General features: G+C 42.5%; 1 protein-coding gene across 1 annotated transcript in view; it reads left to right on the top strand.

Moving 5' to 3' along the window:
• nphp4 (nephronophthisis 4) overlaps positions 1-26,534 on the top strand; it is a 370,059-nt gene that overhangs the window by 133,692 nt on the left and 209,833 nt on the right. Inside the window, exons 7-8 of the mRNA XM_074682340.1 lie at positions 6,721-6,890; positions 15,532-15,661. Coding sequence (XP_074538441.1) covers positions 6,721-6,890; positions 15,532-15,661 — 300 coding nt within the window. The remainder of the gene's footprint in view (positions 1-6,720; positions 6,891-15,531; positions 15,662-26,534) is intronic.

Genomic DNA, 26,534 nt, shown 5'->3' with positions numbered 1-26,534 from the left:
GGTAAACAGGCAGACGGACACAGAGGCATGTAGTCAGTTAGTCAGCCAGTCAGTCAGTCAGTCAGCGTGGGGATGTAACATGAGGAGAGCAGTGAGCAGTGGTGTATGTGGGCTGTACAGTATCCAGGCAGGCTGGCCGGCTGCTCCTGCTCCTGCTGTTGCTGCTTGAAAAGGAAAAAAGAAAGAAAGAAAGAAAAAGCCAAAGCTGAATTGATATGCTAATTTGATGGAGAAGGTGTGGGTGGATATGGAGAAGGTTTTAAGCAGCGAGAGGGACAGAGAGCGAGAATGACAAGAAAGGAGAGGGAGAGAAAGGGAGAGTGGGAGTGAGAGCTGTGATGGAGAGAGGGGAAAGAATGAAATGAAACAAATGGAAGGAGTGGGAAGAGAGGTGAGCATAGCGCGGCTCTGCACTTTGGAGTGTGAGAGTTTACAGTCAATCATCGAGCAGTTGTCAGTCAGCTGTGCATTGCTAATGACAGCAGCTCCAAGGTGGCAGTATAGGCTCCACCAACGCCTCATGACATGTCAGCTAATACAGTCCTTAAGCCACACATTCGGCTTATTATGAAAAAGAAAAGGATCATGGTGTACATAGAGTACGACATGTGGTTGTTCTATCAAAGTATTCAAGTTAATTACAACTTAGCTCCCACTGTCAGAATTTACCCTATAATTTATATTACATAATACAACATTGTTCTCCCTTAAAGTAGTCGCTTAGATCAGGAATTATGAGACATCAGACGAGAGATAAACAGGCCAACACTTCAGTTAGATCAATTACACCTGACTGTCATAATGTAAAACTCAAGGGAACCCTCAGATTTCACAATAATCGTTCCACAGTCCAGATACTGTGATCAAACCTTGAACTCAACCTTTCAAGGCACATTTGTGCTCAATATAAGTCCAAATACAGACCAGGCCTTCTGTCTGTGCTCTGTGTTCACCTATGTATTCCTGCACATTTCCATAAAGCTGATGGATACGGGCCAAACGAAGCAGTACCACTGGAAACCATGGGGGCAGTGTTGCAGTTATGACCAGATACATAACTTTAGTGAGACACAAAGAAGAGATAGCAATGGTGGATAAGGATGAGAATCAGAAACTGGTTCCTGTTGAGAATCAATAAGAGCTGTTTCGATCCATTGGTATCCTTGGCTTTTATGCTCAACAATTCCCTTAACAAATCTTTACATTAGACCCATAGACTGTATGAAACGTGGACGTAGTCTCGCCGACTTCACCCATCTGTTTCTGAAATGGAAAATGAAGCACATCGGCTATAGCAGCCATATTGGTAGTGGCAAGGGCTTTGCTTACAGCCACAGGGCGCCGGCCGTCACGTGACCCTCAGCTGTGCCTCTTATTGGGGGAGCCTGGGATCTTAATATCTTCTGAACGGCTGAATTAGAAAAACATTCACCCTCCGTACAGTGGGTGACGGTAGTACAATTAGCGACTCAGACAAGAGACGTTTTTTGAACCAGGCTGTAAATAGGTTAACTTATGCTTTGAAAACGGCTTTTTTTGGCTTGGTGTGTATGTGACTTCCACTTCTTCTGGAGCCAGCCTCAAGCGAACACTCCAGAAACAGCAGATTTTAGCATTTCCCCATTGGCTCATATTCTCAGACCGGAGGTTGCTGCTTGATTATACCAGAGTTGCCGGATCTTACATTCACTAGTCTGCCGCAGCAATCTCAGCTTAGCAGTTAGATAACAATCCTCAAGGAAACTCTGATTCAGGATTTTCAGCTTGAAGTTTTACTGAAGAACTGAACCCACAAAGACATCAACATTACTCTCTCACATCAGATTCTTATTAAATACATGGTATAAATCTCCTTATTTAACAAAGACGATACAAACAAAATAGTGCTAGCTTGATGCTAATATTACATTGATATGCTAGCAGTAAGCATACATTGGTATTACTTCGGCTTCAGAATAAAATTTCAACTTTCATCTCTAATTTACTCAAGGGCTCTAATTTCGTGGCGCAGCGCAGGGGGCGCAAGCCTGGAGCACCCTGCACATTGTTAATTTCGTGCTGCGCACCGCCGTGAGCTGCCAATTTGACAATTTAGTAGACCGTCTGCACAGGGATCGGTGTGACTGCGCGCCAGGGGGAGTTGACAGCGCACCAGGGGGAGGTGTCAGCATATTCATGATGGCGCAGTGACAATTTCGTGCCAAAAACAGTGCAGAAAAATCTGGAAAATCTTATTAATATGCTGGCAGTTAGCATAAATTGATACAATGTTGTTGTTCAAGAGATTTATTGTTAATCCATTCAGCATGTTATATCTCCCCTACATCACACAGCAGTGGTGTGGAATAGGCTGACAGAGCTGTCCAGTCAGGGGCAAGGGACACTTACGTCAAATCTTCACATTATCTCCTTCAGCGCCTTAAAAAAAAAAAAACAGGCCATACTTAAAAAACATCAACATATCTATTAAATTAACCACACAGCAACAACCAAAATGCTCCGTTTTGGATGATTTGACGACAAACATTCAGCTGTGACTGAAAATCCCCAGCAACAGCAAGCCTGTCTGCAGATGTGCATCACTTTTACGTGTCTTTTGGAAACACTTCTGTTGTGTTAAAGTGTGTTTGCAGCCCATTTTTCTAATGTGTTGTGTTGTAGTGTATTTGCAGCGCATTTTCTAATGTGTTGTGTTGTTGTCTTTGCAGCGTGCTTTGAAAATGCTGCGCATGTTTTGTCAAATTGATGAAGATGTTTTCTTAATTTGCTTGTGTTATGTCTTTTTGCATGTGCTTTCTTAAGTTGCAGTGCTGTGAGCTCACAGGGCCACCGTAACAGAAATGTATGTTGCTTAAAAGTTTAGCTACAACTGGAAACAGTTAGAGAAGGGGTATTGTGCTTTTTTGTGTGTGGCTTTTTAAATGTCCCATGGCAACCCCATAGTAGCTTCACATGATTTACAGCTCAAAAAAAAAACAAAAAACACCAAAAATCCCTCACTGCTGTTTCACAACACCCTCAGATCAGCCTCTGTTTCAAACACTTTGTTTTGTCTGTGTCTCGCTGAGGCTCCCCACTCAACAAAATCCCTTCCCTTTGATTGGCCAGCCCTCTGGAACTGTTAGAGAGCTATGTACCCCCTTTCCACTGAGCTGGTGCTGGTGCTAGTTCCAGACTAGCGTCTGACTTAGCAACAGTTTTTTTAGTGTTTCCACTGACAAAACACCAGCTCCATAAGCTCCATCAAAGCTGGTGCTCAAAAAGCACCAACTATTTCTGCCTCATGGCTGTGCATTCACCTGCAGAGGTCTTACCTGATGTATACACAGATGCACAAACACAAGCACACTCTGTGTAGCAGACAGAGAGTCAGGAAAAATAATGTCACAGTCACCACAAGAAACACAGATTAAAAACAAAAAACAAACAAACAAAAAAAAATCAACATCATCAAAACACTCTACCTTTTATTAAGCACTCCCAGCACCATCTCTGTGTTACCACCCCCTGCCCCCAGCGTCCGCAGCCAATGCTGCCCCTGGAACAACTATGTGTACAGTGATGCACTGACCTGATAAAGTTAAATATTCAACAAAGTTTACCTACAGGCAACTTGATTTATGACAGTTTTTCCTAGATTTGGAAGGCTTTGACGTGGTTGCTATTAAGCTGACTTTGGCCACTGTATGAAACAACACTTGGTAACTCTTCATGAGGCAGTGAAAAACTGCTCAGCTCTTCCTGTGATGAGATTGGCTATTCTTTGTCTCTAGAGTAAACGATGCTCCCCTTCCTGCACACATCACTAAAACATGGACCTGTTGGATGTACAGATTTGTTTAAGTGAGTACACTCACAGCAGGGCCCTGTTCTACGAAGCAGGATTACTGCCTAGCGAGGTAGCTTTGAGGATAGGTTCCGGATTCCCTGTTCTACGACACGGGATCACTCCTCAGCGAGGCAAGTCTCCATGGCAACATATGCTGAACGGCTAACCTGCTCCGGGGCAGGTTAGGTTCCAGACTGAACTCGCGGACTATAAAAACCCCGCCCACTGACCAATGAGCCCTCACGAAAAAATGGCTTGTCCGTTCTTAGAGGATCCCGTGGACATCGGAGCTCGCATTGTCCGAGGAGCACTCTGGCGCGTGAGAGTTTTCAGGGACCGCACCGACCCACTCTCTTTTCGGGATGACCACCTTTATGAAAGTTACCGGTTTTCCAGGGAGGGGTTGGTAGTACATGACACTTTCTACAGGTAGTTAAAGGGAATGAAGGACTCTCATTGTCGTAATAAGATCTTCAATGCCAACACTTCTGTTCCATGACAATATTTTATTGCCCGTATTAAAATTGTAACAGGAATTCATGTAGGACTCATGTGGGCTACATATCACACAAAAAATGTAAACACGATAGGAATGAACAAATGAATAAATTCATCTAAGAAATAAATTAGATATGCTGCATGTTACAGTAAAAGTGCATGTTGAACAGTGCTATTTTAGGATGAGAATGGCACAAAAGATTTTTTTTGCACTACACTTACGCATTTAGACTGTCAGCAATTTTCTGCCAGCACTCCTTCCGAGCTTTAGCAGGAAGGGTATAGGGTTTTACTTCCTCATGATCACCTCCTGCTCCTCCTGTGTGACGTATGCGGTCCTTCTCTCTCCTTCTCTCTCTGGCCTGCTCTGACGCTCCAGACTGGTCCATGTTCCCGATTGGTCAGATGCAGCAGGCTCCGCCTTATATGCGTGCACGCGCTCATTGCCTAGCTGGATCCACTTATGAGGTTGATAACCAGCGTCGTAAAACCGTGCAGCGAGACCGCCGGCTACCGTGCTCAGTTCAGCAAGGTAGCTCCAAGGCTATCTCACTAGGCTGAACTTGCTTCGTAGAACAGGGCCCAGTTCTGGGTTTGATTGGGTTCTCGATGCAGACAAACTGCTTCATTTGTAGACCAACCGAGCTCCATGGGCTTGGCCCCCTTGTTTTCACTCTGTGCAATTGAGCATACAAACCAAACTAAGCAGGGAAATCATCTGTGCCTCTGAACAACCTGTCATACCGATAGAGACAAGACAGCACCCTTAAACTCTTCCAAAATGGAGAAAATCATCAAGAAAACCAAATAGATTTGAATAAGTAATGATAATTCTTGACAAAAAAGAAAAAATGCTGAGAAAATACCCTCCCCTGGGCGACCACAAGAAGGTGGATATAACAACCCTCACAAAAGCACAGGGAGGTAAAGAGCTGACACAGGAGGAGAGGTACACAGAGACTAAACACACACAGGGTAATCAGATGCAGGTGAGACTAACAGGTGGCACAGGTGAAAAACAACAAGGTAAGGCATGCAGTGTCAACAGAGGAAATGTCACGTGTTGGCCTTTTTGTTGTGTGTGTTCTTTGTGTTTGTCTGTCTTGTGGATTAATCTTGTGTTTCTCTGTCATTAGTTTTCCTCTGTCTGGATGTCTCACTGATCCTAGTCTTGCGTGTTCTCCTTTTGTTTCCTGGATAATTTCTACCTCTTGCTCCCTTTGTGTCTCGTTTAGTTTTTACCTCCTGCCCTCTTGTTTCCCTCCCGTCTTGATTGCCCCTCATGAGTTTCACCTGGGTCTCATCACACACCTGTGTTGGTTCACCCTTGATCTATTCAGTCTCTGTGTTTCTTCAGGTCTTTGTCAGCTCATCTTGTCTCCCTGCCTCATCCTCTCTGTGTTATTCATGTCACGTACGCTATTGTTTTTTTCCTGTCTAAGTGTTGCTGGGTTTCTCGAGTGCTTAGAGTTTGGGGTTTCTGAGCTCGGGTTCATTCAGACTTTTGTCTGATTGATGTATTTTCCCAGTTGATCAACACCTGGTACCTGAAAGGGAATGATGTTTTAAATTTATCACCAACCAATGGAGCTTCAGGTTGGTCAGGGGCATCAAACGGCGGCTGGCTCTGTGGAGATGTAACACGGGGCCTCCTTCATGACTGAGGGCCCTGGTCTGTGTGGTAATGACTGGGTTTTCAAGAAGCTCGCTCTTTGTCACTCCTTCATCCCTGCTTTACATAAACTTCCCTCACTTAGTCAAAACCAGATTTATTCTCCCTGAAATAACATTCAGATAATAAACTTCTTATAATTCCAATGAACTAAAAGTGTGACAATCATTTAATTTCCAGAGGAGTGTTTGACTGCTGACTGCCAGTCCGTAAGGAAAAGGAATAACCTGAGGACAATACAAAGAGAGATAATTAAGACAAGCTTTGATATAGTTCTTGTGATTTCCGTAGAGGAGATCAACAAAAGATGCCATCGTCCCTTATTTCCCATGTGGAACTTGTCAGGATATTTTAATTACGCATACTTTTCTTCCTTCCGTGTTTTATTTTTAAACTTGAATTTCTGTCATGATGTTTGATATTTTTAAGCAGAAAGACACCAGGACATTTCAGGATTTTACTTACTCAGTGGTTCTATTTAAATCTGGGGAAGACAACTGTGGTCAAGGCTTTCTGCACAGGAGCTTAATGATACAACGTACAAACATTAGAATAACATCTGCTGTTAATGTTATCTGCTTCTGTTGTCATGAAGTTTCCTGTCGTTTAACTAATCCTGATAAATCATACCTTGATCAGGGTTAGGGTTATAAAAAGTGGTGTATATTGTCATGCATTATGTCTATATGAAAAACCCATATGCGCTCTCACTGATTTTCAGAAACAGCCAGAGGATACTCTTAGGACAGCAGTCATCCAGGAAAGAAGGCTTCATGTCGGGGTCCATAATGGTTGGTGTTTTCTGGAGAAGCCTCAAGTGGTGGTGCTGGAGCCCCTAACCTCAGGTGGCAGGAGCCGAGCAGACAGCACCTCAAAACAGAGCAAGGAGAGGTAAGAAACAGGCAATAGAACAGACATGTACTGTAAAAAATTCACTGTATGATAACAGTAAAATACTGATAGCAGAAATGTCCAGCATTTTCCTGATTTTTTTTTTTTTTTAACAGTGCATGTATTGTATTTTTTTTTTTTTTACAGTTTTAAACTTTATATTGGATTGCAGTAAATGAATTTGAAATAACGGTAAAATACTGACAACCCTGCTGTCAGTATTTAACCGCTGTTTTACAGCGAAGTAACTTTTCTTTTGATGGCCTTTTGTAACCATGAGCAAAGAGGGATCACAGTAGATATGAGACTCTGCTGTACAATGATATGTTGTGAGGAGGGCACAGGCTGTCCGTGCTCCAAGTAAAATACTGCCCCAGCAGTGGATTTTTTTTTTTTTAATTAACTGAAAAAACTAACAAATTCAGTTTATCTTTTTACACTTTATTTTGAAATTGGCCAGCGCACTGTCAAAGCCATTGGGTACGCTGTCCATGCTATATGAAGCACCAACAGCTGTTCCATAGGGGTGTAACGGTACACAAAAATCCCAGTTCAGTATGTACCTTGGTTTCAGGGTCACGGTTCAGTGCATTTTCGGTACAGTATGGAACAACGCAAAACCATTTGCTTGTTTAGCATGTTTATTAAACCAAAAACTTGCAATTATACAGCCAGGGGGGAGGCTCTTCAAGCTCCCGTTGGTTGTTAGCAGCAGCCATGATGAACAATTCAGACACAAGCTCCTGTGGCTACAGAAGCTCTTTGATATTCATCTTCTGATGACGTCTCACCGTGAGACGTCACGTCCACATGATATGCACATGATCACAAAGCACCAATCACAGACCACTTTCCTCATGAATATTAAAAGGCCTTCCCTGCTCAGCCAATCATAGACGAGTACTTACGTGAATATTTAAGAGCCATGTGCAGCAGCTAACGTAAACTTACTGTACTCGGTGGAATACAGCGCTGTTCCGAACCAAACGGCCTTATGGAGCTGTTCAGCACGGATACATTTACCGTTACACCCCTACTGTTCAATGCAATGTGGAGCACAGACAGCTGTTCCATGCCTGCACCAAAAGCCAGTCCATGCCATGAGGAGCACAGGCGGTACATTGCCACGCACAGCAAGGTTTTATATCCACTGTTCCCTCCTCACTCACGGTCACAAAACAGCATCAGAGTAGAAGCTACTTTGCTGTAAAATGAATTTTGCAACAAATTTCATGGTGAAATACTGGCAACCCTGCTGCCAGTATTTAACCGAAATTTTTATTGCAATGCTGTATTGAAACAGAACACGATTTTACAGTAATTTAAATGTACAGTAATTTTTAACAGTGAATTTTAATGTCATACAGAATCTCTTCAGCAGTTTATTGACCCACACAAACATTGAACCCTTCAGGAGTACAAAATATTCAGATTTCATGACTAACTTTGTCAGTACTCATAATACTGTATTTTGCACAGTAGCTCATCATAGAACTATTGCTTTTAACTATCGAGCACAACAACAGTTTGGTTGTTGAGTGTTCTCCTGATGATCCAGATCATTCTTTGAGAGTCCTCATTGTAATGCAGAGAAAAAGTCATTTTTTTGTATTTTCAACATAAAAAGCATAGCTCTGATCAAGTCTGTTTTTCTTTAGTATTTTTCCAACACTGAACTGTCCTTCATGTCCTCCATGACTGTGCTCAACATGTACTTGCTCTTGGTAGTTTAATGTTTGGTCTGACTTTTGCATCCCAACATTGGTTTCTTTTTCATCCCAGAGGCTGTTTAGTAGAAAGAATAAAAAATAGAAAAACTCTTACCTTTTATGATATGGGTTTGCACTGAGACATTATATGTTTAGCATGTGAGTTTTCTGCTATTTAATTAACTCACTGTCAAAGATAAAAGTACTGTATGTTTTATATGGTCCTATTTACCCCAAGTTAACAGCAGCATTAAAATCAACAGAGTAATCCATGCCATACAGACCTTTCCTCATAAAACAGCCTTTGAAACACAATTCATTCCATCGCATATAAGAACTTTATTTCCAATCAAGAAGGTACGGCTCCTTCCTGCGTCAGGCCCAGGTTTTATTGAGTGGAGATGACTCTGAATGCAAACCATGTCAGAGTGTATCTGCTGGTGTAAGGTCACCCGAGTCAGCCGTATCTCAGCAGTAAAGCATGTGTACTGAATGGTTTTTGCAAGTCATAAACAATAAAGCCAGGGAGGAACATTGAGCAACCGTACTCATAATATATGAGTAACCCTACTGTATGTGACAGAACGAGCCTCATAGGAATTCTATGCAGCCATTACACTTACAGTACAGTATTGTTAATAACTATCAGAGTAAAAAAAAAGTCCTAAAAGGTTTGGGCGTCACAGATATCCTGGTGCACTCGAAGGTGTCGTTATAAAACAAAAATGTTTTGAATGAGCGAACCTTTGACCAGCACCAGGAAACTACTGCCTGCAGTTTCAGTTAATGAGTTGTCAGGATGCATCAGTGAGCCACTGAGCAGAACTGTTTTGGTTAACTAAACAAGCCTTTCTGTCTATTTCTGTGACACTGTGTGAGTGTGTCAGGTCTGAAGCTCCACAGTGTTCTCTTCCTGTAGGCTATGAAGAAATTCTGACAATGTATATTCTCAGCACTACCTTTCTCTTGTCAAATAATGTGCAAATGATATCAGGGAAAAGCGACGATGAATGCTGTGTTATCTAATATGGAGCAATACCAGTATCCAGGATGTAAATAGTAGCCTTTCCCACTTATTTTTGCAATGTTATTAATCTGAAACATCTACATAAAATTGATTCAGAAAAATACAGTAATTCAAGGTTTTCAAGCACAACTTTTTTTCGATGTGGCTGCCATCTAGAGAAACAGAGCAGCATCAGTCACTTCACTAATTAAACAAGTCTCACTCATCTTTCTGCCTACAAAAAAAACAACACTACTTTAAGAGGCTGAGAGTTGTTTTGCCGTTATACCATCCATCCATCCATCCATTTTCTTCCGCTTATCCGGGGTCGGGTCGTGGGGGCAGCAGCCTAAGCAGGGAAGCCCAGACTTCCTTCTCCCTAGCCACTTCCTCCAGCTCTTCCGGGGGAATCCCAAGACGTTCCCAGGCCAGCCGAGAGATGTGGTCTCTCCAGTGTGTCCTGGGTCTGCCCTGGGGTCTCCTCCCAGTGGGACGTGCCCTGAACACCTCACCAGGGAGGCGTTCAGGAGGCATCCTCATCAGATGCCCGAGCCACCTCATCTGGCTCCTCTCAACGTGGAGGAGCAGCAGCTCTACTCCGAGCTCCTACCAGATAGCCAAGCTTCTCACCCTATCTCTAAGGGAGAGCCCAGCCACCCTACGGAGGAAGCTCATTTCGGCCGCTTTTACCCGTGATCTTGTTCTTTCAGTCACTACCCAAAGCTCATGACCATAGGTGAGGGTGGGAACGAAGACCGACCGGTAAGCAGAGAGCTTTGTCTTCCGGCTCAGCTCCCTCTTCACCACGACAGACCTGTGCAGAGTCCGCGTTACTGCAGACGCCGCACCGATCCACCTGCCGATCTTTCGCTCCATCCTTCCCTCACCCGATACTTAAACTCCTCCACTTGGGGCAGGATCTCCTCCCTGACCTGGAAAGGGAACTCCACCCTTTTCCGGCTGAGGACCATGGACTCGGATTTGGAGGTGCTGATTCTCATCCCAGCCGCTTCACACTGGGCTGTGAACCAATCCAGAGAGAGTTGGAGGTCACTGCTTGATGAAGCCAACAGGACCACATCATCTGCAAAAAGCAGTGATCCAATCCTGAGGTCACCAAACCGGACCCCCTCGACACCCTGGCTGTGTCTAGAAATTCTGTCCATAAACGTTATGAACAGAATCGGTGACAAAGGGCAGCCCTGGCGGAGTCCAACCCTCACTGGAAACGAGTCCGACTTACTGCCAGCAAAGCAGACCAAGCTCTGGCACCGGTCGTACAGGGAACGGACAGCTCATACCAAGCAGCCTGACACCCCATACTCCCAGAGAACCCCCCACGCCCGACTCACACCGCACCCGACCCCTATGGCCCCTCCTGTGGGTGGTGAGCCCATGGAAAGGGGGTCCCATGTTGCCTCTTCAGGCTGTGCCCAGCCGGGCCCCATGGGAACAGGCCCGGCCACCAGGCGCTCGCCATCGAGCCCCACCCCCAGGCCTGGCTCCAGGAGGGGGCCCCGGTGACCCACGTCTGGGCAAGGGAAACCTATAACCATTTGCTTCACTCATCATAGAGGTCTGTGTGAGCTACACTTGGTCTGGTCCCTCCCCTAGGACATGTTTGCCATGGGGGACTCTACCAGGGGCATAAAGCCCCCGACAACTTAGCTCCTAGGATCATTGGGACACGCAAACCCCTCCACCACGATAAGGTGGTAGCTCACAAATGGAGGGGGCTGTTATACCTTTGGCCAGAATTGTGCGCACACTGTTGTGATGACCTGGCTTTTAACCAAATGTGTGGTTGTTTTGAAAAATAATGGAGATCAGATCTTCTTTTTTAACACTACTCATCTTCATATAAGACAACTTTTTTACTGGATACAACGCAAAGAGGAAAGGTATCTAACAACAGTTACATAGAGGTACAGCTTGAAACGTTAAAACAAGCAAACTTTGTCAACTTGTACCGTAGTTTAGTAGCCCGCTACATTTAGCTTCACTTACAGCCCCTGAAATGTGTCGGTATCAGAAAAATGAATCCTGGTTATGTCCTACCAGTCATCTACCAAGCAGAGCTAACGTAACCTCACTCTTTATTTTAAGAGTTAGGCCGAGTGAGCATGATCAATAAGGCAACTACAATCAATTGGCTTCAAAAACCAAGAGGTGACGTCTCTGAGACTCTTTCCATGATTTGTATACCCCCCAGTTCTTTTTCTTCTTTTTTTTTTTTTTTGGTAGATTAAAAGGCTAAGGTTAGTGTTTTGAAGCTGTTTGGCTTCCCACAATGCAAAGCACACAGCACCCAGTACACATAGAAATTCTTTATATCACGTGAAAAAGAGACAGCCCTGCAATCAGGCTTAACAGTTTTTTTCCCATAGGAGCACAAAAAAAAAAAAAAAAAAAAAAATCAACTATCACTTTAACCAGAACAAAGCAAATGAGCATCAGTGCCTTTCATATTGAAAGCTTGGAAAAATAGCTCCTCTGATTCTTAAGTCAGTAATGCTTTCAGTGCAATGAATTCTCATCTACCTGCCTATGTTTGGAATTAGCACTACACTGAGCATACTGATTTACTGTGAAGTCACCGTCAAACATTAGCATTTAACTTGTTATATTTCACATGGAACAGAACATTTCCATAAAGGATCAGGTTAGACTAGGTGAACAGGAATTCTTCAACAATATCATTGCTGACTTTGTCCTCATTTAGCTCTCCTTCTTAGAGATATACAGTTGAACTACCTGCAGTGATAGGCGACTTACAGGATGATCTCACCAGCTCTGCTGCAGTAGGACTGTCAGGATGGGATCAAATCTTAAAATGTCCATGTGATTGCCAGGCGGCCAGTGAGACAGCCGTGTCATCAAACATTTTCCTCATCAAACAAAACACAAGTTCAAAGTTTTCCTCTATGTTCTTCCTTCCTGGAGTTATCATATATGCAGCTGCTGACAGTGATGTCTGCAGAGCAGCTGACTGACTGGAAGCATAATGGCGTGCAAACACATGCTGTCAGTTGCCATCGGTAGGAGAAGCTTCTGATTACGCTGGATGCATTTTATTAAATTCTGTCAGTGTAAGGTTGATTTTGTACACTGTCACTGCTGCTGTGATTAGAAGATACTCTTTGAGTTTCCTCTAAAAATGATGAACAGAACCTTTGAACAAAAGGAAAAGACTGATCATTACATTACAAGTCATTACCAACATGTTTGCTGTAAAATTAATGGAGAGACAGACAGACAGACAGACAGACAGACAGACAGACATGTAAACACCAATAATCCTTTTTAAAAACCAGAATATGCTCATATTCTGGTTTTTAAAAACCTGAAAATCCCCCCTGGTTCCTTCTTTTCTAACCTGAATATTTGGTCATGTATACCCCTATTAGGCTTGTGATCATATGTTCACAAGGAATCTTGGTCTTTTGAGTACAGGAAGTTGCTGCTGTTTCTATGGATACAGTAAGAAGAAGTGGAAATGGTTCACAGTGCATCATGATGTTCTCTGTGTGTCCCTGTTCTTATCGGGATACCATGTAAACAGGAACAACCCTGTTTGCCAATGCATGTCAACAGGTTATTCCCAATGTTTTAGAAACTGGACTGTTGACCCCCAGTATTGACTGCATGTAAAAGTTGCCACTGTGTGTCTCAACGACGTTGTTTCCAAAACAATGAAATAAAGCCAATAGTTAGACGGGCCCATATTGGATATGACACAAGCTTTGAGCTTTTTTCTAACAGCTACAGGGTGTCTGTCAGTTACATAAGCATCTCTGATTGGACAATCCTATTATCTTCTAAACTGCTGAGTTAGAACCATAGAATGTATATAGAGTGGACAGTGTGGCTCCATCATTTACTATTGTACAGTTTTGAAGCCAAAATACCCCCGTCACAGGCGCAGCCATTGTAGCCGTTGTGCAGTCAGAGTCTGCGCAGTAGAGACTGTGAGGGATTCAGAGAGAATCTGAGTGGAGCTGGGTGACAAAAATAACAATATTTTTTTTTCTTTCAAGAGTTTAATCGCTTCTTGGCCCTACTTCCCAACATATTTCACAATCCCCCCCAAAAAATACACAAGAAAGGCAGCTGTCAATCATGGTTACACGTGACGTAAAACCTCATTTTCAATCTCTTATAACCACTGAAAATGAAACTTTTCAGAAAAAAAGAGGACTTGAATACAAGGCAGCCAAATGATATTTTCAAATCACCATAACAATCGGACGTGAGAAACATTTCTACGAGGTGTATTCATTTTTTAAAGTTTGACCACAGCCCATCTGGAATGACTGGAGAGCTGGATTTTTGACCTATACTGCAGCCAGCCACCAGGGAAGGCAGTTTTTTTGCAACTTCACTTGGAGCTGAGCAAGATGACGGCCATTTTTTTATAGTCGATGGTTAGAACCCCCACCCTGTACAGTGTGTGCTGATAGAGACTTTATCATTTCAGAACCAAACTGTTTTTTTAAAACCAGGCTGTGAGTATGTTTTTAATGCCCTTGAAGCATGTTTATTTTAGCTTGGTGTGTATGTTGTTTCTGGTCTTACTACAGCCAGCCTCAGGGGCAGTTTACACGACAACGGTTTTAGGGTGAAACATAAAAGTTTTGTTGCATTTTAGCCTCGCGTACACACGGAAACGGCATTTCAGCCGACCTAAAATGCAAACTTTTGAAAACAGCCTCCAGAGTGGGATTTTTCTAAAACGCTGCCAACACCGTTGCCGTGTAAACAGTAAGCCGGTGTTTTCAGTGGAAACGCTGACGTCACACTCTGCCTCATGCGCACGCATACAACAGGACAACAGTACCGTTGTTACGATCATCGCAAACTCTCGTGTTGTGCTTGTGCTGCTCAATCTGCTGAATCTGCAGACTGTCTTTAACAAAATGTGCACCTGTTGCTCCACTTTTGAACTTAGTATTCCCCAATACACCAGATGACCGGCTCAACTCTACTTCGGTGGAGATCTCCCAAAAGCGGCTTCTGGACAAGACAGTTATAGCACCACCTACAGGCCTGGCATGCTTACTACAGCGTTTTCAGTCCATCAGCGTTTCCCTGTAAACGCAGATTGTTTTCACTGCGTGATCACAGCGTTTTAGCATTTTCAGATGAAATGTCGTGCAAACGGGGCCTCATTCTCGATGAACAGCAATTTTAAGCACTTCTACCTAGGCTTCATTTTTCTAAACTGTATGTTGCCTATCTGATGCCAGCTCACAAAAATCCCAGTTTTTATAATCACTCTCTCTCAATATGTTGTTGTGTTTTCTGTGAAGCAGAAAGAGCTGCTTCTTCTTTTGATAAGGCAAAATAATGCATATAAGTATGATGTTTACGACTTCAGTGGATGCTGCCAGGGGGAGCTGACAGTCTGTCTTGCTTGTGTTATGCCTGGTGCTCCCAGACAGCAGAGACAGAAGAGAGAGGGAGAAAAAAAGTCTGAAGTGCTGGCCTGTTCCAATCTCCAGAGAGCTCATGAAGCGGAAAAAGAAAAGGCACTCGGCCCCACCTTGTGACACGCCAGCACTCCACAGTATGCTCCCGCCTATGGTGTATGCAAACTGTGAATGACGAATACCAAGGGTGCTGTTCCGCTGCTCACACAGGAGGCCAGAGCTTGCCAGGGAAAATTTAGCAAGCGGGTGCAACTCCTCCTGCACATTGATTTTATTTCTTTAGATTCAGAACATAAGACTGTGTTTAAGGAACTAAGGGGACTCTGGGCTGTATCCAAGCATTATTGTTGTCTCTATGATTTAAAGGCATGTAAGTCACAATCCCTCTACACGTCTGTGCTATTTTGGCTCACTTCCTTGCCTTCCTTCCTCTCTCTTCTCTCTTTGTTAACACACCCATCACACCTTCCCTATGTGTCTCTTTGCTCTCTCCTCAGCTCATCAACTACCCCTCAGACGCTGGGTCTTCGCAGCAGCTTGGAGCTCAGGCTGGCCAATCATCCTGCTTTGGCAATCGTCTTCCAGCTGGAATACGTCTTCTCTGCTCCAATTGGCCCCGAGACAATGGTAGGAGAAAAGCAAAATGAGTAAACAAGAAGAGTCAAAACCTTCCCCAAATGAATCCTGAAACCAACATCCTAAAATCAACCTTTGGTGAAACAAGCTTGAACAAGTTCTCTCTTTTAATCTGATGTTTAAAAAACACATTTAACAATCATAGGTATAAAAAGATCCCTGCACACAAGACACACCCCACTGTCCTCTTTTCATCCAGCCTGTGCTAACAACCCCTTATCTTATGAACATCACTCCATCCATCTCCTGCTGCTGCATCCCAGAGAAAATTACCGCTGGCTTCCTTGGCTACAAGTCATCTGTAAACAAACAGGAATAAAAGAGGTATGGAGAGACAGCGAGTGAGGAAACAAATAAAGTCATGATGATTTCCCGGAGCAGGCAGCTTGCTTTTCATCTCATCTTAACTTTGAATGTGCAGATTTGATGGTTTGAAGTTTTGGTATGCTTTAAGTTTGTCTTCAAGGGGCTAAGCTGACTCCTTTGATTAGGCAAAAGGAAACTGGAGTTTGTTTGTTTTTTCTCCAAGTGGTTGAGGATAGGGATGTGTATTAAATACTGGTCTCTGTTAATGATTGATTAGAAATGGTTCAATCCATCAACATCATTTGCCTTAATGCTTTTTGATTCCCTACTTAATTCTTTACAGTAAACCCGAGCTGCCCCACACAGTTACTCTCTGCAACCAATACTGAAAACTCTCAATATCAACACACTAACAAGCAAATCTATGGCGTCATATTTGTGTCATATGTCTGGTAAACTTAATTCTGGGAATAAGATGGAGTGGATCGTCAGCGATCTGTTACTTAGCTATTAAAAAAAAAAAAAAAAAGCTCAGGAACATGTCTGTATAAACCTTCAATGTGAGTTATTTGTCTAATTTCTTTATAGAGATGTTCACATTTAATATCAAAATATCACATAAACAATTTTGACACAATCTTTTATTATTTTTCGTTTTTCCATTTTTAAAACCAGGACAGCAAAAACTTGTTTTTTCTGTTTTTTTTATTTTTTTAATTTTTTTTCCGTTTTGGTTTTAAAACAAAAAAAACAAGTCAGTTTTTTTTATTTATTTTTTTTTTTTTATTTTGTTTTGAAACAGAATAACGAAAGAATGAACCATACACGGATTCAGTTGTTATGTTTCCATTGATAACATACTTACATGCAAATCTTCAGTAGTCACCGCCATTGTAGCTACCGTCTCGTGTCTTCCTCCTCTTCCTCTTCTTCTTCTTTTTAATCGCTTCAAGTTTTATATTTTTGAATTGACCTTCCTCTTCTGCTTCTGCTTCCAACTGTGGACTGTAAAGCTTCCAACTTGCTGCTACCACACAACTTCCTGTCTGTGGCATAAAATCCGGAAAAGGCCACCCACGTGGGGGTGTGTTTCTGTTTGCCGTTGACCAATCACAAGAGGGCAGGGCTAGCCCCTTGGTTCCGCCCCCAAACTGTCAAAAGTCTGTGGCTGTGTCCAAAATGGCATATTAATGTACTACTCATACTAAGTGTGCCATCAAAAATAGTATGTAGTGCGTTCACATTAAATAGTATGAAAAGATTGTGTGCGCGAGAAATACCCGGATGCATACTATATTGGAAAAAAATTGTAAGTATGGGAGGTGGGCATACTAGTCGCACTGACCCATAATGCATTGCGAGCCCCATATTTATAAACATAAATAGTGAATGAGATGACAAGATGAGAAGCAACTAAAATGGACTTAGCTCTACAGGGAAACCTAAACGTAAGTACATAAAAATAAAGTGCCTGAGGCGACGGACGGATCGTCTTCGGTGTCTGCGAGCAGTAATCATTTTTTTATTTTTTGAAGAGTGATGAATTCGCCTTCAGACCGGTGTTAGCTAAAAATCAGCCACTAGCGAACTTCCCGTTTTTAAAATAAAAGCATCTTTTATTATGTCCTTTAAGTTCTTTAGCGCTTTTGTAAATTGGGCTCTTGTTTTGGAGCGGACCGGAAGTTTCTTCGATAGCATATTGGCGCTCTTAACAGAATGTCCGAAATGTCGAAATTAAATTTGTATCCGTGTGTTTTGTGGCCCAAATGACCACATTTTGGTATTCTATGTGATGACTTTCTGCTTGAAATGTTCTTAAAACTTTCAAAAATGGCGAATCAACTGAGATATTTGATAGCCTGGTGTGTTTCCATAGACTTATGTGTGCTTCCAATTTTTGTCGTCGGAGGTTTTGAAATGCATCATGGGAAACCGAGTAGTATACTACGGTGTAAACGGTTGGCACTCTAATCATACTTATAGTATGTAGTATACAGTATATACACAATGACCATGTAGTATGTAGTACGAAAAAGCACTCAAAGCATTGCTATAACCACTTCCAGACACTAGTTGTCCTACTTTAGCCAGTAACACATAACAAAAACAATACATCAACATCACGTAATGTGCGATTTTGACTTATTTGTTCATGTGCAGAGATATCCAGATCCAGTGACCAATTTCATCTTTATTTATTTACATATGATTTATACTCAATTAAATGTTGTTGACAAAAAACCTTTAAAGTCTACTTTTGTTCACAAAATATTTACAGGAGGATTTAATAAGGGAATCGATAAGGGCATCAATATCAATGAAATCTTATTAACACCCATCCCAAGTTGAGGATTGTTTATATTCAGTGTTGCTCCTGGTAAACAGGTAGGGTAGTCAGTGTTTTGAAGTGGAAACAGATGGGGTTTCATTCCAGCACTTTTTCTGTATTAGAACTATGTTGAGTCTTTTATTCCTTTGCCTTAGCCAAATTTGTTCCTCTTCTTCATATCTGCAATCCGTGGGCTAGTGAACATGAATGCACTGTGATGCATGTGCAGAAGAAATTTCTAAAAATCCATGAAGCAATCAGAGACCCAAAATCTTCTTTACTCCATCTGTTTCTTTGACACACTTTCTTCACCGGTGTTGCTGGTTTCTGGACGGTTTATTTCAAATTTTCAAGAATATTGCTTTGGTGACAGTTCATCTCACTGAGGTTGTTTGCACAGCTTTTAAATGTGACTCACATCATCCTTTGGAAAAACAAATTGCATCACTCTACTCTTCAATCACTACTGCTACACACTACGGGACAACTTTTCAGACATTCTGGTGAAGGGAGGAATCCTGGATATGCTGGTTCTATTTTAGCTACTTGAGACTCTTAATATAAAGCCTAGTGTATCAGGTAGTAGCAGCATTCAAATTGGCCAAAATAGTGACAAAAGTTTGCACAACAGAAGCACATACTGGAAGATTCATACCACTAACGACTAACAGATTTAAATGTGAAGTTTGGACAGACTATTTTTTGCATTTTTATCATTAAAAAAGTAGATTTAAAAAAAAAAATAATAATAACTTGACTTAATTTGGTGCCTTAGAGGCAGACTTTTAATTGAAGTCTAGTATTGTCAGACATTTTTAACAAGGCACAGGAGGTTTTGGCTTGGGAACAAAAACCCTAATGCGGCAAAAGGCAGCTCCCAGGGAATGTCAAACAATGGTCGTAGAGGAAGTGCGGCAACAGGAGGAAGCAGCCACATGCTCCAAGGCTGTGGGAAAAGTACAGCCAAACTCCTGGATGATATGGGAGAGCAAAAGCCCGTTTCCACCAAGTGGTTTGGTATGAATCAGTACAGTTTGGTAAGGGATAAATCCGGATCCTTTTTGCGTTTACACAGCCAACCCGTGCCCTTCTTGGTAGGTGGCGTGTAAGCCGGATGCTGATGGCCACATCAGCTACACAAAAGCATGATGGCACAGCAGCACAACACAGCGTACCCTGCTAATAAATCCAAAGAAGAAAAAAATGGACACAGTTTCATTTCAACAGCAGTTTCACATTGTTTCGTGATGGCATTCTCCAAACAAAAAGAAAGTTCTCTCCATAAGGTCGACTGGAGATATGAACAAGGCAGGGTTGTGTGTTGCTCTTTATTACCACTGTAGCACTGGAAGTGACGAGTCTTTTGACCAAGCAATGGACAGCTCCACCTTCATGGGTTGAATTGGTATGTCTGGCACCCAAAAGGGTACCAAAAAGTGGGATGGTACGGGTTGGTAATTTTTGGATCAGTCCTAGTTTTAGTCAAAAGAAACGCCACAAAATGCATACTGGACCAAGACGAACTGAACTAAACCACTTGGTGGAAATGGGGCTCATTCAGAGTGAGCTCTGGTGCATGGACGCAAATAGGCTTAGCTTTATTATTAGAGCCACCTATGACGTCCTGCCCTCGCTAGCAAATTAACATATATTGTGGTAAGACCAGCCTGACACAAGGGGGGTACAACCTGGTACTAAAACACCTATCAGCTGAACTTGAGAGCAAGAGGGTATCAATCAACATTCAACCCTTTATGGTCTTGCAGCAACCCAAGAACAGCCATACTTCATCTGAGCAGGACCAAAACCAAAGGCCGACTGCACATCTCCTGATTTTGGCCCGCTGAGTGGAGCCAGAGATTGGGGGATGCAAATGGAACCAGGATGAAGGTTCATTTTCCCATCCAAGATCGCAAAAACCATCCTGGGACTAGGGCTGCACGGTTATCGCAATCGCAATCGCAATCGCAATCGCAATGTCAGCACATGCAATTACGTAATCGCAAAAGAGAATATCGCAATCGCAATGTCAGCACATGCAATTCAGATTTTTCTCCATGATAACCAAGCAAGTCTGTAGACTCATCATGACACAACTTTTTTTATTAAATCGCAAGCACAATCGCAATTGCAATATTGTCCACCTAATCGCAAATCGCACCTTTTCCCCAAATCGTGCAGCACTACCTGCGACCAGACGTGGTTATGTGGTCCAAATTTTTTCTCACACACATTCGTCATCAAATTGACAGTCCTTTGGAGGATACAGTTGATGGAGCGTACCAGCGCAAGAGGCTGCGATACACCAACCCAGCAGCCGCAGCAGAGGACTGAGGCTGGACTGTGAAGTTGCGCCCATGTTGCAACATCTTCTTCCAACTTTTGGAAATTGGGAGTCAGGTTACAAGCTCACTGGACAGCCATTTAAGCCACTGGCTATGGCTAAAAAGGGAAGATGCTGCCTGGGCGACCAAGTGGGCTTGCCTTAGTGGAGGGTGTCTTTCGATGGCCAGAACACCCTGCGATGCTGAGGTACACAGATGTGTCTTTTTGATAGCATTGTTACCTGGTTGCTCTCCCCAAGGAACACTCTGAATGATACAGTTGTGGTTCAGAAACATTTGGGATGGTAACACCCAGTCCTACTCAGGAACCGCTGTGTACATAAATTAGAAGAGCTGAGGCACTATTTCCCTTCATTAGGCTTCTGTCTGCATTAGCTGACAGTAATCAGTAATCAGTATGTTGAGGGGCTTGAATCATGTTGATTTATCTGTGTAAATGGAGATAGAAGGCCTCACTAAATCATGGAATAACTTTAAATTTCTGTTTTTCTGTGCTAATGTGGTAATTTTGTCCAAGATGAAGACTGAACCTAATATCATTTTTTCCAGAGCATACTTATACGTTTTTTTTGTGATAGTTTCTGGAAGTCACTGCTTTTTCATTTACAAAAGGTTTGTGTGACGACATTATTGTTGATTAAGACGCTTTCCAAAATGATTTTCAACATGGAAAAATTGATTGTTGGCATAAAAACATCAAATCTCACACATAGCATCTGCAGCTTAAGTATATAAACTTGTACCCTTACAAAAACATCTGGTGCAGTCATGTCATGTCTGCATTGACCAGGAGCTCACACCTGTTACAGACAGACACTGTCAACACAGTCTGGAGGGGGTTGTCATTTCTAAATTGGAGCTGCACCACTTAAAGACCACTCATGGCATAGAAAAGCTCAGAAAGACTGTGATAATTATGTGTGTGGGTGAGCCTTTAACACTTAATGCATGCCAAAGCAGGGCTCTCACGGTGTTTCTGTGTGTTGTACATTACACAAGCAGAGGTCAGCGGATCACCAATTGAAAGCAGGAGAAAAAAAGCCTTTGGAACACCATGCTACATTAGCATTTATGTTTTAATTTACCTATTCTACCTATACGAGCACTTGACAGCCAATCATTCCGTTGTAAATGGACAGCTTTTATCCTGCGTTGGAACAGAGCTGATTATTATTATTATTCATTGGACTCATTAACGTGTGTTGGAAAGAAAAACATTTTGTACAGATGGGCATATTCCAGAGTGGGTAATACATCACGACCGAAGCGGAGACTGTCTGGTCATTGTCATTTAGATGATGCTTTCAGGTTGAGCTTAAAATCTAATAGTTTGCGAATCAAAGACTGATGCAGACCCCAAAAGAGGGACACGGTCCCATCATAGGTAGTCAAACAAACAAATAATTCTTAGATTTACTTAATTTCATGTAAATCTTAATCTAATTAAGTCAACAGGAATTAATTGGTGTGTGTTATGAGTCTGTTAGTGCTGTCAGTGTCTAATCCAAAACATGTCAGCAAACAAATATCTTTATCTGATTCACACATTTCTGTTTAAATTAGACTCCATGCTGCCAGTCAAATACATTTTCTTTACATTTAATGAAAAAAAGTTCATTTCAGTTGAGACATCATTTCAAAATAGCTTGGGAAAAAAAACTCAGCGTGGGAGGCTAAAAAAGATTTCCTACCGCACTCCACTCCACCACCTTCGCCTTCCCTGGCATGAAGGTTTGATGATGTGAGAGATGTTTAGCAGGTGGAGAGTAATTTCTGTCTTTAGTGTGGGAGTGGAGTGTGTGTTTGTGTGTGTATTATGGTGTTAATCTAGAGCTGGATCTGTCGTGGGTGTTGACTGATAAGGGTGCATACATATTCTCCTCTGAAGATAGCAGTACCCATGACTCTGTAAGTCTCCACCAGTGTCCCACTGCATCTTGCAGAAAGCTGCTGTATTATCAGCTGACAGCTCAAATTCAGTTTGTCTGTACTGTCTGTGATAGGACAATGCACATGTCCCTCACAGCTGTCAGATTTGATGCAACCAAGGTGTTGATGCTGTGGTGAGCCTTCAGAGACAGCAGCTATGAGCTGGTGTACGCTGGCCTAACTCAAACTAGCAGGAGTATCCTTGGCATGCTTCATCATTTGAAGTAGGCTTTGACCCTTAAGTCGACCAGCATACATGTGTAGAAAAAGAAAGAAAAAGAAAAACTAAAGGGAGGTAATCAAAACAACCTTTTTTCTTTTCTTTGCTTTTTTGTCGAAATTTGTAAAAGTCAAACATTGTTTCACTAATGTACGGTTCATCTCTTACTGGATAGTTTATCAATGATATGGTAAGTGGTAGGGGTGTAACGGTGCACAAAAATCACGGTTCGGTACAGACTTTGTTTTTAGGGTCATGGTGCGGAACATTTTCGGTACGGTATAGAACAACGCAAAACCATTTGCTTGTTTAGCATGTTTATTAAACCAAAAACTTGCCATTATACAGCGAGGGGGGAGGCTCTTCAAGCTCCGGTTGGTCGTTAGCAGCAGCCATGATGCACAATTCAGACACAAGCTCCTGTGGCTACAGAAGCTCTTTGATATTCATCTTCTGATTGGCTCACCGTGAGACGTCACGTCCACATGATATGCACATGATCACAAAGCACCAATCACAGACCACTTTCCTCATGAATATTAAAACGCCTTCCCTGCTCAGCCAATCATAGACGAGTACTCACATGAATATTAAAGAGCAATGTGCAGTGGCTTACGTAAACTTTCTGTACTAGTTCTAATACAGCACTGTACCAAACCGAACGGCCTTATGGAGCGGTTCGGCACGGATACATGTACTGTTACGCCACTAGTAAGTGGTATAATGAGTTAACTTTAAGAAGGTCCAAAAGTAACAAGATAAAAGGTGGAATAAAAAAGTAAATTCTTGTATACTGGGCCAAGAACAGTAGTCCATTTAAGCATTGTTCCCACCAAGTGGTCCTGTATGGATCAGTACAGTTTGGTACGGATCGGATCAGTTAAGCCTGATCCTGTTTGCTTTTCCACAGCCAACTCTGCCTTTCTTTGTAGGTTGCGTGTAAGCCAAAAGTGGATAGCCACGTTAGCTACATAGAAGCATGACGGTATTGTAGTGCTACACAGTGTAACTTGCTAACAAATCTAACTAAAAAAAAAAAAAAAAAAACCTAAAAAAACTGGAGGCAGTAAACAATGACCATGCTGTTTTGTGACGCCATTCTTCAAACAAACAAAAAAATGGCTATCCTAGTGAAGTCGACTGGAAATTTAAACACAGCAGGAAGTGATGACTCTTTTGACCAATCAACAGACTTGCAGTGATTCTAGCTCCACCTGCTGGGGTTGGATCAGTATGTATGGCAACCCAACAGTAGGGTCACAAAAAGTGGGACTTTTTAGGTTGGTAAATTGGGTACCTGACCTTGATTTAGTCAAAGGAAATGCTAAAAAATGCATGCAGTACTAAGACAAACCAAACTAAACCACTTGATAGAAACAGGGTTTTAGATTTTTAAAAATTTTCCCATACATTTAGCTCTATTTTACTGTGCGTGCTAACATACTGACTGATGGTAGAAGCTGCTATAGAAAGTGTCCGCCAGTTGAGAATTCCTTTCTTACACCCCTATCACAGTGGCTGGCTGGGTAGGGTTGTTAGTGTCTTGCTAAAGGTGACTTCAGGACAACAAGGACCCAGGATCAAAACCCTCTGATTGAAAGACCACCGACTGCCGGTGAGCCGCAGCCGTTGCTTGTCAAGCTTTGTGACTGATGACAGCCCCTTCGGGCCCTTGTGGAACTTACTTAAACCCACTAAAATCAATCAAGTCGCTCTGAATGAAATATTGTCTTAGGACAGTTTGATTTGACTCTTGTTCTTGGAAACGCACCAGAGACCTGGCCTCTGACCTTGCTGTTAGTCCCCGAGGCAATGCTGTCTAAACAAAACATGTCAGTGAAGTGATTATGGGTATTGATCAGAGTGTCTGTATTGTCTCACCTCATTTTGTGCAGTTGATTCTCATTTAGGATTGAGCTAGTTTAGATAGCATTATTGATTTCCATAGAGAACATTTGTTTATTGCAGCAGAGATAATGAACAGATTAGATGAAGGAACACAATTGTTTTTAGTTGATCAAAGGAAGATTCTTCTAGAAATACAAATGCAGAACATGAAAAACAGGTTAAGATGAGACAGATGGGACAGAGGGAGTGAAGATATGAGGAATGAACAAGAAATGTAAAACATGAGAGTTTATATATCTGATAAATGGACTGTTGATAAAGTTTGGGTTTCATTTACAAATGGATATAATGTCATAAAGCATGGACGTCTTTAGTCACACTGCTGAAAAATATTGTATATATTTTCTTGAAGGTAGGGTCATAGACTGTACAATAAGTGGACGTAGTATCTGTGACGTCACCCGTCTGTTTCTGAAGCTAATCGGCTGGCTCGCTTTTAAATGACAGAGCAGTATATGCTTGGATTATCAGTCCATCTCGTGGCAGCTATTTAAGCAAGTTAGTTTAGAGGCAACATTTTCCAGGTATTTCCAGGTAGACCCCATGCCAGACTGAATACATTATCCATCGGGATACCTTTTGCTCTCCCTGAAACTCCTATCATAGAGGGTCTCTCAAACATTTGACAAATGCTGCGTGGGCAGCTTCACATTTAGTCTAACTGCCCAAGTGTATGTGGGGGTGAAAGTTTGGTTTTTAAAATCCCTCAAACCAGACATGGACCCCTAATTCAGACATAAAGCAGGGGCACTGCACACTACGCTGCGCTTTACGCCGCGCACTAAGCAGCACACTACGCCGCACACTACGCCGCACACTATGCCGCACACTATGCACACTATGCCACACACTACGCCGCACACTATGCTGCGTACTAAGCCGCGCACTATGCCGCGCAATATGCCATACTTACCCCCAATACACACCTAAAGTGTGAAGGCCCAGCACTACCCCACGCACTACGCCGGTGCTGCGATCGCTAACAGCTGAGCCCGGCAGTTTCACTGCAAGTCTATTTTTGCCGGAATGCGCTGCAGAAACGTTTCAGTCTCTGCAGAGCAGATCGTATCAAACAGGAAATCAACTTCCACACTAGCGTGGTGAGCTCTCAATCCTCAGACTCAGAAGGAGTTTCTCAAAGTGTTTTTACAAAACCTAGAATCTTCTCCTGGAGGATTCAGAATTTGTTCCAAGCCTGTTGCTTTAGCATAACGGCATCCATCAGTGCAAACCTCCAGTGGCTGTGTGTTGATATGTTGGTGCTCTGGTACTGAAGACTGTCTTGCCATGACTTCTGGTAACTAATTTCAAATTCTCCCTGAATCGATCTATCCAGATTTGTGCTGGATTGTGCAATGATTTCCTCAAGGGCTAGTTTACTTTCACTGACCTGACTCACCACCAGTGGAGTGTATTTAAAGGCTCTGCCCCCATCTGTCTTTGCCAAGTGTCCCAGAAAAGTGGTAATTCTTACACAGCAAACTAGTTAGTGATCAACATTTACTAGGCGCTTTGACCTTTAATCAAAACAACTTCTTATTGTATGATGCTTCCAGCATGACTGTACAGCTGATTACATTCACTTTTCATTGAATTCTTTTTAGACTTTGGACTCGTGCACAGCCAAAGACTGCCCCAGCAATGCTGGTAGTATCAGACCAGTATGATTACTCCCTTTTAAGTACTCAACGATACGGTAGTATCATAATATGTAGTACTTTTGATACATAAAATTTCAGTTTGCATTGGCACATCATAGTGATCGAAGACAGCGCAGTCACTCTGCCATTAAGTCCAAAATAAATCAAAAACAACACCCATCCCTAC

Source organism: Halichoeres trimaculatus, unplaced genomic scaffold, assembly GCF_033239565.1.
Source record: "Halichoeres trimaculatus isolate MK-OKI-2021-1 unplaced genomic scaffold, fHalTri1.1 fHalTri1_scaffold_11, whole genome shotgun sequence".
In the NCBI taxonomy this organism is placed as follows: Eukaryota; Metazoa; Chordata; class Actinopteri; order Labriformes; family Labridae; genus Halichoeres; species Halichoeres trimaculatus.
Note: the sequence above shows the minus strand (reverse complement) of the source record. Positions and strands in the feature narration are given on the sequence as shown.